The sequence below is a fragment of the Cinclus cinclus genome, chromosome 1 (assembly GCF_963662255.1).
Source record: "Cinclus cinclus chromosome 1, bCinCin1.1, whole genome shotgun sequence".
NCBI lineage: Eukaryota > Metazoa > Chordata > Aves > Passeriformes > Cinclidae > Cinclus > Cinclus cinclus.
This window is the reverse complement of record NC_085046.1, coordinates 105,829,523-105,842,944: the sequence shown is the minus strand read 5'-3', so window position 1 is coordinate 105,842,944 and position 13,422 is coordinate 105,829,523. Positions and strand designations below refer to the sequence as shown.

Here is a 13,422-nt window from a genome sequence, read left to right as displayed (position 1 = left end):
GAGTGTTTTCACCTCCTGCAGGTTTGCAAAGGAAATGCATTTGGAAGTAATTAGTTCTCTCTTGTTCTGCCTTTAGAACTGGTGAGAAATGTGTGCTAAGCTTCAAGCCCTGCGGCCTGTTTGGGAAGGAGCTGCACAAAGTTGAAGGCTACATTCAGGACAAAAGGTAACAGCCTAATTCTAAACAGGAAACAAATGACTGCTCTTGGTTCTGAGGAGAGCTGTAGAACTGAATGCCTTCAACAGAGGCTTTCACTGGCAGGAACCTGCAATAAAAGGGTCATGAATTCTGCTATAAAGTCTGCTTTTTTTTTGACAGCAAAAAGAAACTCTGTGCATTGTATGGGAAGTGGACTGAGTGTTTGTACAGTGTTGACCCAGCTACATTTGAAGCTTACAAGAAAAACGACAAGAAAAATACAGAAGAGAAGAAAAGCAGCAAACAGGTATTAACCATGTAAAGAGATGGGATCTCAAAAGCATAAGACAGCTAAATATTTTAGTAGCATTTAAGAGCATTATGATTTCCTTCACTTACCTTCTCTTTCCTAGTATGATACAAAACAGATTGCATGAGTACCAATATTAAGGGAGAAAATGCTTTTCTTCCATTGGATTTGTATTCAAACTTCCCAAAACCTGATGTTATTTAAATACTGACTACTTCATTACCTGCTTCTTCCCAAGTGACATAGAAGAAATAAAATATGCATTAGATGGGCCATTTCTAATCATGTATGGTAAGATATTCTAGTGGGAGGATTTTGATTCTTAGAAGCAGAACAGATTGGTTTCTTAACTTGATAAAAATATTGTATTTTCCAGCTTTTACCAGGAATTTTTTATTTCATTCTATTAGATTTTCACAACTATAGAAATGCTGGCAATTTTTACTTTTTGTTCTCAATTGATGTTTTTTTCTGTTGTGAAAAAACCTCACTCATAATTCTTCCAAACTTCAGGTCAGCAGTAGGCTTTTTGTTTAGGATGAATGGTGATGGTGACAACATACAGCTTGGTGAAGAACAGTCACTTGGATAGTAGTTTAAAACAGGGATTGTTCCCCTTTGGTGACTGCAGCCAAGTTGTTGTGGGTTTTTTTGTTTTTGTTTGTTTTTGTTTGGTTTTTTTGGGTGTTGATAGTTTTTGAAGAAATTTATGAGAAACTTGGAGAACTCTGAAAGTGGTTGTGTCTCTGCAGGTTCAGATTGTTGCTGTATCTGAGCTTGCTCCAGTGCTTGTCATCAGGAGAGTGGTAAAGCACTGGGGATTGCTGCTTCTCTGGGAGTCTGACCTGGAGAACTCTAGGGAGAAGAAACAAAGAAAAACACACCCTGTGTCTTTGTTCAGCTGCCTGTTTGCGTTTTCCAAAAGTGCTCAAGATGATCATTGCTTTTCACTTTGAAATGCAGCATCTCGTTGCATAAAGCTCAAGCTGCAGTGTTGCTCTGACTCTAGGAAAATGCTTTCCCTACTTAATTAACAGAACTCTTTCTATGTAGAAAACTGAAGGCTTTGTAATGCTAGGTATGAGCCAGGTAGTCTGTGCTGAATATGTACTCTCACTGCCCCTTGTGCCTGAGGAGCTGGTATATTCTGCTTTTGGAGCATTTAAGTGAGCCGAGTCTCACACAAAATATCTGGATGTGGTTTGTCCCTTCATGGTAGTGAAGGATTCATTCAGACACGAAAGTACGTGACTTTTTAAACTTCTCATTAGAATTTTCAGGTTTATGTAGTTGTTTTCCAGATACTACGTCATGGTATATTGCTACTAATCAAGAAATGCTTCTGTGTTCCTTGAGGGAACCTGCTCAGATGAGAGTCCTTTTGCAACTTACCCAGATTTTCCCCTGAATCTCTTTCATTTTTATAGCAATAAAACTTAGGGAAAAATAATTTTTCAGGGAACTAGAGAAGTCTTCATGTATGCAAAGGTGATAATTTATTAACATCAGAAGAGTTACAGTAAACCCACAGTTAAACCAGGATGGTTGTGCTCTGAACAAACTAGTCGTTTTTAATCAGGGTGAAGCATCTGGTGCAGAATTTTCAGTGCAAATACATGGAAGAGAATAATGTAGGCAATAGCAACTGTCCTCACACGCGCCTCATTTGCAGACACCGCATTTGCAGAGGTCTTGCTTTGGCAGGTCTGTTAACTATCCTCACAGCAATATACTGAATACTTGAGAAGCACTGAGAATAAAATGTGGATCATCATGACAAGAGCCTAAGAAAATCCACTTTTTACCTATTTCTCTGTAATTCTTATGCTATTTTAATGTCTTGTATCCAACAAGGCAGAAATCGCATTGTGTATTGTAGCCTTTTTATAAAAGGCTTGGAGTTTGACAGTTTGATACTGAATTGTCTTTGTTTTGATACAAAGATAACTTTCTGATGTGTTCTGCTTCAAATTCTCAATTTCTGAAGGACTGATCAGGAACATTTAAAGAACAGAATGATGGGTTGCTAGCACAGTCCAGATATAGTCAACTAAAAGCCCTGTTTGTCTTCCTAAGAGATGAGGGGCTGAACCGGGTCTGCACATTGTTCTACTGACTGTTCATTATTAAAAGCACAGTGAAGGGTCCCTCAGTGAAGCAAAATCCTTACCCTACTTCTTCTGATTTTCTTGGAAGCATAACACATGAATCATCTCAGAGGACAACTGAGTGCATGTTGGGTACTGGATGTTTTCAGTACTATCTGATGCAACCATGGGAGAGCAAAGCTTATTAGCAGCAGGATTAAAGCTGCTGGCCTGTAGCCAAAGTATTTAACGTATTAGTTGCCTTTAAGTTTGGCTTTAATCTCCAGTGATCTCTGAAACGTGCTGCTGTTTTTAGCTGTGATTGTGACACCAGGTTTTCTTGGGAGAGCCTTATTCATTGTCCAGCATGGCTTTAGTTCGATCTTCCAACACCTGCTTCTGTGCTGGAATTAATGTCAGCAGCATCAGAGCCCAGCTGCTTTAAAGCTGTGTGTGAAACAGGAAATAGTTTAGAACTAGTTCAGGTCGCACCTACACTGTGAACACCACTTACTCTCCTGCCCCAGTAACCCTCTGTGAAGTGTTTTAATTTCTGGGAAAAGCACTTCACAGTCCTGTGGCAACAGCTGCCTCAGGTCGTATGAGTCACCCTTCATACCCTTTCCAGAAGCCGTAGTTAATATAGGATATTCATTTCACATTTGCAGTTTGCCATTTCAGTAGTGCAGTGGTTAAGGAAGTGGAAAGGAAGGTTCCTCTGGGCAGAGAGCAATAGGAAGGGCTTTTTGTTGTGCACAACCTGGGCAGTGTCTGCATTCTTTGTTGGGGAAGGATGAGCAATGTGGCTTCTATTCTTCACCTTTAATGAAGCAGTAGTGAAGTTAAATATCAGGCACAAAAATGCTTGTACTTGAGGAAACTGGACATCTCTGAGGTGGAAAAATTGACATTTCTTAGTGCTTGAACACCCAGCTTACATCTGGAAAGATGTTGATGCAAGAAACTGTTGGTAGTGTTCCACTGGGAGGGAATTGTGAGTATATGTGCTATGTTAATGCCTCAGTCCTTGACAAGAAGTTTCTTTGCTGAAATTACTCACCTTTAGTCAAGGAAATAATTTTCTGTAAGTTCTGCCTGAAAAATTGGGTTAATGACTTCAAAGAACTCCTTTTCTTTGTGTGTTGCTTTAGGTGGGCAATACTGAGGAATCAGATGAGATGCCATTGCCAGACTCTGAGAGTGTGTATGTCATTCCTGGAAGTGTTTTGCTATGGAAGATAACTCCAAGACCTCCAAATTCAGCACAGGTCAGTTATGCTACTCCTTATTGGAAGTGTGCGCTATCCTGTTACTCTCTATGGTTTACACAAAGCACATACATTTGTTGTCTTTTCATTAGCAAGTCTGGATTCGCCTGTTTATTGCAACATGTCTCCCTATCATAACTGTGACTTTCTAATGTGGAGTTGGAAGGATAACTGCCACAGGGATCAATCTAAGATTAGTGGAATTTCTCTGGAAAATGGGATGCTTCATGTAGATGGTGGCATGGGGTCTCTGCCCACCTTTTCTCTCCACCTTGCTTCCCCACTGAGGCACCAACCTTGTAAGAAATCACACTGAAGGGCTTTATTAGAGTCCAGACATTTCCAAGGACAGACCTGCATGGCACAAGTTGGTGTGTGAAGGGGTGTGAAGCTGGAGAACCACTAGGCAGAATACAAGGGTATTATGTGCAACTGAGAAGACAAAGAATTGGTACTGAAAAGATGCCTTCACTGCATTAATCAATGAGGAAATCTCTCTACAGAGATAGAGAAAATACCAGTAGGACTGGAAGAAGAAGATAAGAGAGAAGTAGTGTACTGAGTAATTGGATGCTGGCCTCCTTAAACAGAAACACCAAGGATCACCTACACGGCCTGACAGTGCAGTTTTACTGGTACCTTGAGCAATCCTATATTGAGTGATTAAGCAATACAAAAACACTTGGATGTTTGTTTTTAGACAGCAATTTTCATCTGTATTAAGACAGTAGCTAGAGGTGTCATAAAGTCAACTTTCATCTTTGTCTATGAATTTCAGATGTATAATTTTACAAGCTTTGCTATGGCTTTGAATGAGTTGGACAAAGAAATGGAGAGCGTCATTCCCAAAACTGACTGCCGGCTACGACCAGATATCAGAGCTATGGAAAATGGAGAAATAGGTAACTTCAGTTATGGGCAAAGACGATTTTATTTTTTCTTAAAGCTAAGGGACTGAAAAAAAAAGTTGTTAAATGAACAGCTAGAGGAAGTAGCTCCCCATGCATTCCTCCATGATGCCAGGCAGTAACTTTTTAACACAACATTCTGCAGGCTGTGTTGAGCTTCTGGTGTGACCCATCTGTATACAGGGGACAGTTGGGATGAAGCTAATCTTCATAGTTGCCCATATCTGCTGCTGTGGTTAGACTGGTGACCAAAGCATTGTTGATAAGCAGTATCTGCACAGTATTAAGGAAATACTCATGAACTTCTCAGTTTGTTTCCATCAGCCTGATGCAGAAGAGATAATTTTGTTGTGCCAGTTCTGAGAAACAAAGTCAAAACTAGGTGAAACTGCAATGCCAAAAAAGACACTTGGATGTGAAATTATACTTCACTGGGAGTTGGAACACTTCTGCTGTCCTAGAGCAGTGACTTAGAAATGCATAACAAGACTTCCAGTGAGTAGAAGTGGTATGCTTTTAGAGTATTAAAGCATGATGGCTGGCTTTGTAGAGAACATGGAGGCTCTTGCTTTATCTGGCTTGCTAATTGATTGGGGTAAGTGATGAAACCCTGATTCAGTTTCAGCTGTATAATAGGGCAACAACTGTGAGACTTCTGATAAGTAGTCTGAGATCTAGCAATGAAAACCAGTGTCAGTCCAGCTGTGTGGTTTTATTTCTTTTTTTCTCAGAAGTTGATAACCATTTCCTTGAGGCTTTTAAAACAGATTAGTGAATTCCCACAACCACTCTCCCCTGCCTGTACAACTGTTTTGTGGCCAGGATGATGGATATATTTGGTTCAGAGCATCCCCAGTAATTTTTCCGTTTACATTTAAAGAGCAAATAACTGTGCTGTTAGCAACAGACCGTATTCCTTCATGACACACTAGTGGCGTGAAGTTTGTATAGCAGCTAGTAAGACACAGTGGGTTAGAAGCTGACAGGGAATGGCTGATAGAAATAGTTAAGAGAATCATTCTTGAAAGACCTAGAATGTGTATGAAATGCTTTTTGAGGATTCAGGAAAGTGGGGTTGACTTTCATCTAATCTGCTTTTGAGTCTGACTTACTCCTCAGACCTTCTGATCATCCTTTCTGCCAAAGAGAAGCAAACTGTTCTGCTTGTTTGGGATGCTGCATTAGTCCATTACCAAAAAAATGAAGGGATGCTGCAGAGCAACAGTGCTTCGTGATTTGGAAATAAACATTCCAAACCTCTGGTGATGAGGAACAAAACACTAGTAGCAGCTTAACCCAAAACTCAACAAGAAGCAGGTGGCCTTCAGAGTTCTGAAATAAATTGATCATATCTTCATTTTCCCTACTGAAATAAATTCTACGTGTGCCACTTCCCTTAGCTCACATTTGCTGTCATGTAGATACATTTCCAGTGTCCTTAGGCCATGGGAATATGTATTTACCTGTCTTGAAGTCTAGGATGCCGCTGGCTGATCCTGTGCCACAGTTTTGCTCCTAGGCTAAACCAGTAACCTTCGGTGTTCTGTAGAAGGCTTTTTAAATGTACATTTTCTACTACTGCCTTTATTTATTTTCTGGGTCAGATGAAGTAATGTCCCTGCCTTATGTATTGTGCTTTAACATCTTCTGTATTTTTGTGTATTTTTATTCCTTCAAGATCTGGCTAGTGAAGAAAAGAAGAGGCTAGAAGAAAAACAGAGGACCGCCCGCAAAAATCGTTCAAAGTCAGAGGAAGACTGGAAGACGAGGTTGGTGCCATTCCCAGTGTGTGTGTGTAGTAATGTAAAGGTTTTGAATTTTCAGGTTAAGTGACAGTCTCCACTGGTGACATGCAGTGAGTTTGTCTCAGCACGAAGAGCAGACAGACAGCATCAGGTCTGGCAGTGCTGCTGTTGTGTTTGCAGACCCGGTCCCAGTGGGATGTAGCTTGTTCACTGCTTGCACACCCATATGCAGATACAATGCAGATACAAACTACCGTCTTCTCTGAGCACTTCTTCTTGGTTCTGACATGATGAAGATGTTACCTCTGACGGCTGCTTGTAAGGAGTGTTGTTGCTGGTTAATTTATAATTGCCTCAAATTTGCATGCCTGGCCAAAGAGAGGAGGAAAGGCTCTCCCCTTGAGAGCTTGCCCATGACTTCTCAGCCCAGTGGCTCTGAGCTGACAGTTCAGTGCTGTGTTCTCAAAGTTTATTACCCAGTTATCCAAGACCCTGCCTTCTCTTGGAGGGGTCCCCTAACTACAAAAGAGGAGCTAAGGGAAAAGTTAGCATACAAGAGACCTGCCAGGATGTTTTGGGGATTTTTGGGTTTTCTTTAAGCTATGAGGACTCAACTGGGAGCTCTTACACACAAGCTAAGAAACAGTGAAGACCTGACCAGATGAATCTAGTTTGACCAGATAAAGTCTATTTAAAAGCAAAGTAATAAGTTTGCATTATCTTCTCACTAAAAACAACAATACGGCTAAACTTTCAGTAAGCAAGGTTCCTCTCTATTATTGATGCAGTCAGACACTCTGGATTAAATATCTTTAAAATGTTTGTAAAAAATAAAACACATTTTCTTTTTTTTTTTTCTTTTTTTTAATGAAGTCACCCATCATCCCAAAATCCCAGGTTTGGACATGTCTGCCTTTGTCTTTTTCCTGTGCCTGCTCTCCTGAAGTGTTTGGGTTTGTTTGCATAGAGACTGATGGAGAATAACATTTTTGTAAAGCTTCTAAGTGCTAGACAGCCTTGTACCTCTTGCTTCCATTCCTGAATTCAGAGTGGTTGTAGCTCTCATGAGGTGTTTTCAAACCTGGGATAGTTACATAGTATTCTTCCAGGTGCCTGAAGTAGTTTAAATATAGCTCAAAGCACCTTAGACTGGAAATTGGGGAGTTCCCATGGAGCTGTAGTTTCTGGGTTATAGAATTAGCACAGATGCCATTCACAAGGTTCTGCAACTGCTGTTGTGCAGATTGTGTAGATCTGTTCAGCACGAGTCTGGGATATCCTTTAGGAACTCTTTGTTTTCCCAGATGTTTCTAAAGCTTTGGCAGAAAATTCCTGGTGTCTGATCTCTTTAGTAGGAATGCCAGGTGTGGCTGCCTATAAAGGATGAATGTTAAGTTTAGGGAGAGTTGCGCTATGAGGGGGAAAGTGCATGCTGTGAAAAAAAACTCTCCTAACTCTTCCCAGGTCATCTGTAGGTCTTATTCTGCAGTGCATTATGAAATAGTATCTAAACTACTGCCATTTCCTTGCCACAGAAAAACAGGTTTCTTGCTTTGTCTAGTAGAATTTCTCCTTCCTAAGACAATTCTCCAAAGTGCCCAGTGATTTTTATATATAGTTCTATTATTCTGAGTACACTTTAGAAGTGGGGTCTTGGTGTTTCTTAAGAGGTGATTGATGTTGAACGCTTAGTATTTTAGATGCTGGACAGTAGTCTTAAGTCTTGAGTAAAAATATTTAATTCAGTTCTGACATACAGCAGTGATCTGTTGATTTTGATAAAGTCTGTCCCATCTTTCCCACATTACTGACCGGTTTAGGTCTTACATGTCTCTCAGACTTGGTTCTTCCCATTGCCTTTCCTCTTCCTATTGAAGTAGGCAGACACTGGAGGAGGAGTGTCACTCTGTCCTGACCTTTACAAGTGTTGAGGACACACTAATGAGCTCTGGGGTAATAGAATTTCTTAATCTGAGAGGTGAGGTCACTGTGCTTATAGCCCTGTTTCACGACAAACGTTTGGCTTTAGCTCCGGAATAAGCTGCTGTCACCAGTGAACTGGACACCTAAGTTAATCAATATGCCTTTTATTTGGGAATAGCTGACTCTTCCTGTGGGAGGAGAAGCAGGAGTGAGCTGTGTACAGTACTAGGGGTGAATGACTTCAGTTAACTTAACCAGAGGAGCAGGAGAACCACTGGAGTGTTCACCTGTTCAGTTACTCCTGGAAAGGCAGCATAAGGCGTTTCTTCTAGCACAGTTCAAGTACTTTGAGCCAAGCAAGATTTGCCTGTTAGCTGCCCTGCTTTGTAGCATAACCCTGCAGTACTGGTGGCCTTTAAGCTTTTGCCTTTCAAAGAGATCAAGTCATATTCAGTTCAAAAGTACTTTTTCTGTTCTGAAACAGTATGGTGCTGGAGAAGGGAAGAGCGGAGTTAAACAGGCTGTCTTGCACACAGATGATTTACTTAACTGAGTGTGGTCACTACAGTGAGTCACAGAAAGAAATTGCTGGCTTCTGTGGTCAGTGAGGAGGTGAAAGGAAGCTGTAGAGCACATTAACCACAGAATCAGCTTCTACCAAGCTGTCTTGTGCCATAAATGTGCCTTGGCAAAATACAGAAGTTAAGATGCTTGAGGTCTGTTACTGTGGGCTGTTGAGGGACAAGATTGAGTAACTGAGCCAAACAAAGTGGCATTCACTGTGTGCTGTATAGTGCCTCCAGATTAAGCAGAGGGAGAGAAGAAAGACAGCAGGTGCTTAACTTCAGTGTTTCTATTAATAGCCAGCTTAGTAAAAGCTTGCAAGTAGCTCCATGCAGATGGAATCACCTTTCTGGGCAGTCAGATTGAGTCTCCTGCTGCTGACAGGGTAACACAACATAGTTAATTTGTAATAATCCAGAACTCTTCCTGCAGCCTGAGGGTGATGTTTCATCTACACTGAGGGTACTGGCACATCTGTTTCGAGTTACCTGCTGGTCAAACCAAAGGGCAGGAAGCAAATGCACAGGCAGTGGAAACAAGGGCAAAGCACGTGTGAAGAATAGAGAGAAGAGTTTTATAGGGATAGGGTACGGAAGGCCAAGGTGAAGCTGGAACTTGGCAAAGTGTGCAAAGAATAATGCAAAGGGCAGCTTCTGCACACATGTTAACCAGAAAAGAAAGGTCAAAGAGGGTGATGGTTTTTAAGGTGCTTTCCAACCCAGGTCACTCTACAATTCTGTGATGAAGTGCCTTGTAAAACAAGGCTTTAAAAAAAACAAGTAGTAATCTAGAGCCAGGGAAATAATAAGTTTCCAGGACTGCAGTGCTTGTGGTGTTTACATGTCTTGCAAAAACTGTTACTGCTTGTGCATGCCAGAATGGTTGTTCACAACTGCTTTGAAATAAAGCTGTATCTGTCCTTTATTATGCAGTAATCTTGGCAGCTTCAAATGGCAAAACACTGGTGTCAGTAATTCCAGCTCAGATGTTTAAGCAGTGTGGCAAATATAAATGTAGTCACTGAAGTTGTCTATAAACTCACTTACAAATTTAAAACCAAGAGGACTCCTGCAATAATTATTTTGTGCAGTAAACTGCTGAAGATGCAGCAAAGCAGTTCTGAACTTGTACAACTGAGTCTTAATAGCTTCACTAACATGCTGTGTGTTTCCTTGCAGATGGTTCCACCAAGGCCCAAATCCCCACACTGGTACACAGGACTGGCTTTACTCTGGCAACTACTGGGACAGAAACTACTTTAACTTGCCTGATATTTATTAAAATGCAGTAAGGAGCCTCTGACTGATACGAATAAGTCTTAATACGTTTTAATGTTTTCCCTTGTTCTACTTATCTCCTGAAAATACTGACAGGTTATCAAACAGAATACTAAGCATCTCTGCAATAAATCTGGTGGTACATGATCTGCAGTCCTAAAGGTAGGGGAATATAACGTTTGTGGCTGATGGTGGGTCCTGCATGGACGAAGTTGCGGTGGTTTCAAGCTGCCCTGAGTACACCTATATTAGGTTGTGGTGTATGAGGAATAGAACACCTTCAGCTGTTCTGTGAATACTTTATTTTGTAGATAACATTGGCACAAGTAAAACTGGTTTTATTTATTGTGACATGGGAATGTTTAAAAAGCACACCAAGTAATTGCAATATTCTATTCTTAAATGAAAAAGAGAGAGTCACTTCTGTAAAGATGAAATTTTTCATAAAGTGACTTTTCTTCTACTAAAGTAATTTTCTTGAAGCCTGAGCTCTGCTCAGGAAATTCCAGAAATGTTCCCATCTCTGGAGCAGTAATGCAGTTGTTTAAGCTGGTAACATTACTCAGAGATTATTTATTCAATGTTTTGTGCAGTGTGTTTTGAATTTTGCTCTCCTGTTTTGCTATCAACCTTATGGTTTAAGGAATTAAGAGCCATTTAAATATCTACAGATTTGATTTGAACTGCACACTAGTAACAGGTTTTAAAAGAATCTGTTTCATGCACTAGAAGTTCCGGTGCCCAGCACCACTGCTAGAACCTAATCAGTCCAGGAATGACCTGGTGGAGCGTGGCAGGGGGACAGGACTGTGTCTGTACTGTACAAACTCCCTAGGAGGAAGTCTTGTGCATTTCAAAGGTAGTACAGCACCTCAGTGAGGGCTCCTGTGCACAGCTGCTTTACCCCTTTTCAGTGGGGTGCATTCAAACTTAGTCTGTTTATATTGAACTGTGTACAGAGCTTCTAGAGGGCAAGCTGCTCTTTGTATTATATTTTAACTGCTGTCTGGAGGTTAGTGTTAATTGAATAATTTAATTGCTACTAAATAAAGGCTTCAAAACTTCTTGCATCTAGTCTAAAGTGAATGGTGTTCAACAGTGCTGACCCCTTCTGAGCAAGCCTCATCCAAAAACTGCTGTGGTGAGGACAGGTACTGTTTCTTGTCCCTAAGCAAGGGAAGAGTCTCCTCCCAGGGAGTGAGGGGGGCTGGGGAGGTGAGAGCTTCCTGCAGCTTGAGCCATGAGTGGACTACTGACACTGTTAATAAGGCAATGAGATGCTATTTTTATTCTAGGCACTACTCACATTACCCAGGTCCTGATGCTGAGACATATTTGCATAGATAAGGGAAAGCTTTTTCTTTGGCAACCTTTCCTGTGAGTGGCCAGCACACAGTGACCTGTAAATGCAGGAGTTCAATACCTGTTCTATCTGTAGAAAGCCTCTACTGTGGCCAGAGCTTCTTAAACTCTGTCTTGACTGCTGTGCAGCTTTGAGTCTGAGATCTGCAGAAGCAGCCTGGCTGTTGGGTCAGGGCAGGTCCCACAGCACTAACCCCTCAGTGCTAAGGAAGGCAAAGCATTTAGTTGTTGCCTGCCCCTATGACCACACCATGTCAGCACAGTGAGAGGCTGGGTGGCTCCTCACTGGCACAGCTCCAGCAGACGTGGCAGGGGGCACCGTTCACACAAAGCTAACATTAGGGATGTTCAACATTGGAATGCAGTTCTAATTGCTGGAACTTTTTTTGAGTATTTGCTCAGCATTATTGATTTATTGCAATGTAAACTCTATCCATCCTGACCTCTTCCTGAAGTGCAAATAGCCTCTTTTCTCTACTGGTTTAAAAATTAACATGAACCCAGTAGAAATACTTTAGCTACTCCAAGGAGAGGGCATTTTGCCCCCCTCTGAATATTACACAAATACTAAAACTGCAGGCTATGGGAAAAAAGATGTGTATAAATGTGAGATTAAAAATGTGGTTCTTTCACACTAAAATGAGAGCAGGACTTGCAAACAGTACCAAGCAGAAGAAAGCAGTGTGGGAGTTATATAGAACATATATAATTTAACCAATCATCTCAAATATAATTTTATTTTGAAAAGGGTTAATTTAAGTTTCTAGTAGTGAAATCCAAAGAGTAGCATGTGCCTATATGGGAAACAAGCTTACTTCTTCAGTACCCTGCTCTGGGCATGGGTATTTCAGCTGCAGAATTGGAACAAAGGCTTGCTGCTTTCTCATCAGGGCATGTAGTGGATCTCCTGCACCTGGCTGTCTAAAGATGGCATGGGTAGAAACATGTTTCTAGTCCTGTGTGTTCTGAACATCAGAACCCACTAGAACAAGGAGTGGAGAATGCCCCCAGTTCATTTTTCTTGCATCACATAATTTGAAGCAGATATTTGTGACAGCTGACAATGTTGATGATCTTTTCCCCTGGAAGAGCTGAGCATTGCTCAGGAACAAGGACCCCTACCTCCAGCAGAACAAAGGCTTTATGGTAGTTTTTACCTTGTCTTATCTAAGTTAGACAACAGTCCATACATTAGTGTGTGGTGGATGTCTGAGGCACCTGAGGCTAAAAAGACAGAAACAATTGTAGGAATCAGCAGCAGTGAGTTCCAGTCATAGTGTAAGTCTTTATGTCTTAAACACACCCACACCTAGATCTGGGGAAAGCAAACATGATACAGAAGGGATCTGGAACAGCAAACACCATTTGGTATATTGGGTGACAAACACCTGCAACCTAGAAAATAAAAATGAAAAAATAAAATGTTCATTGTGAGAGCAGAGGCTCTTTTGTCAGTTATTTCTGAAACTGAACTTTGACAAATTAGCTTAAATGTTGGGGTTTTTCTACAAAAACCCCACTGTTAATCTATACAGCTACCTAAGCTCAACTCTCCTTTACTAAAGGCTCTACTGTTCCAGTAGAGTTGGGGGCAGGACAGCTCCACACTGGAGGATTTCTCCAGCTGGGTGAGGGCTGAGCTGGGCACATGCCACCATAGGGAAGAGATTCTGGTGAAGGCCTCACCTACAGATATGGGCACTAGCTCTCTTGCTCTTTGTGGAAAGATGACCAGTGCTTGGCCCACTTAGCCCAGCTGTGGAAACTCACTAAGTTCAGCCACCACAGGCAACCACCACCACTTTTTTTTTTTTTAAGTGGAAAAACTTAGGTCACTGC

The 13,422-nt window shown here is 41.3% G+C and overlaps 1 protein-coding gene across 7 annotated transcripts in view; it reads left to right on the top strand.

The window, feature by feature from the left end:
- The window catches only part of OSBPL1A (oxysterol binding protein like 1A), an 81,232-nt gene extending 69,945 nt beyond the window's left edge, over positions 1 to 11,287 (top strand). For all 7 annotated transcript variants that reach the window (XM_062488577.1, XM_062488568.1, XM_062488586.1 and 4 more), the window contains 6 exons: positions 77 to 166; positions 320 to 446; positions 3,688 to 3,804; positions 4,583 to 4,706; positions 6,391 to 6,481; positions 10,123 to 11,287. In XM_062488577.1, the coding sequence (XP_062344561.1) occupies positions 77 to 166; positions 320 to 446; positions 3,688 to 3,804; positions 4,583 to 4,706; positions 6,391 to 6,481; positions 10,123 to 10,225 (652 nt within the window). In that variant the 3' untranslated portion in view covers positions 10,226 to 11,287. The remainder of the gene's footprint in view (positions 1 to 76; positions 167 to 319; positions 447 to 3,687; positions 3,805 to 4,582; positions 4,707 to 6,390; positions 6,482 to 10,122) is intronic.
- The last annotated feature ends 2,135 nt before the right edge of the window (positions 11,288 to 13,422 follow it).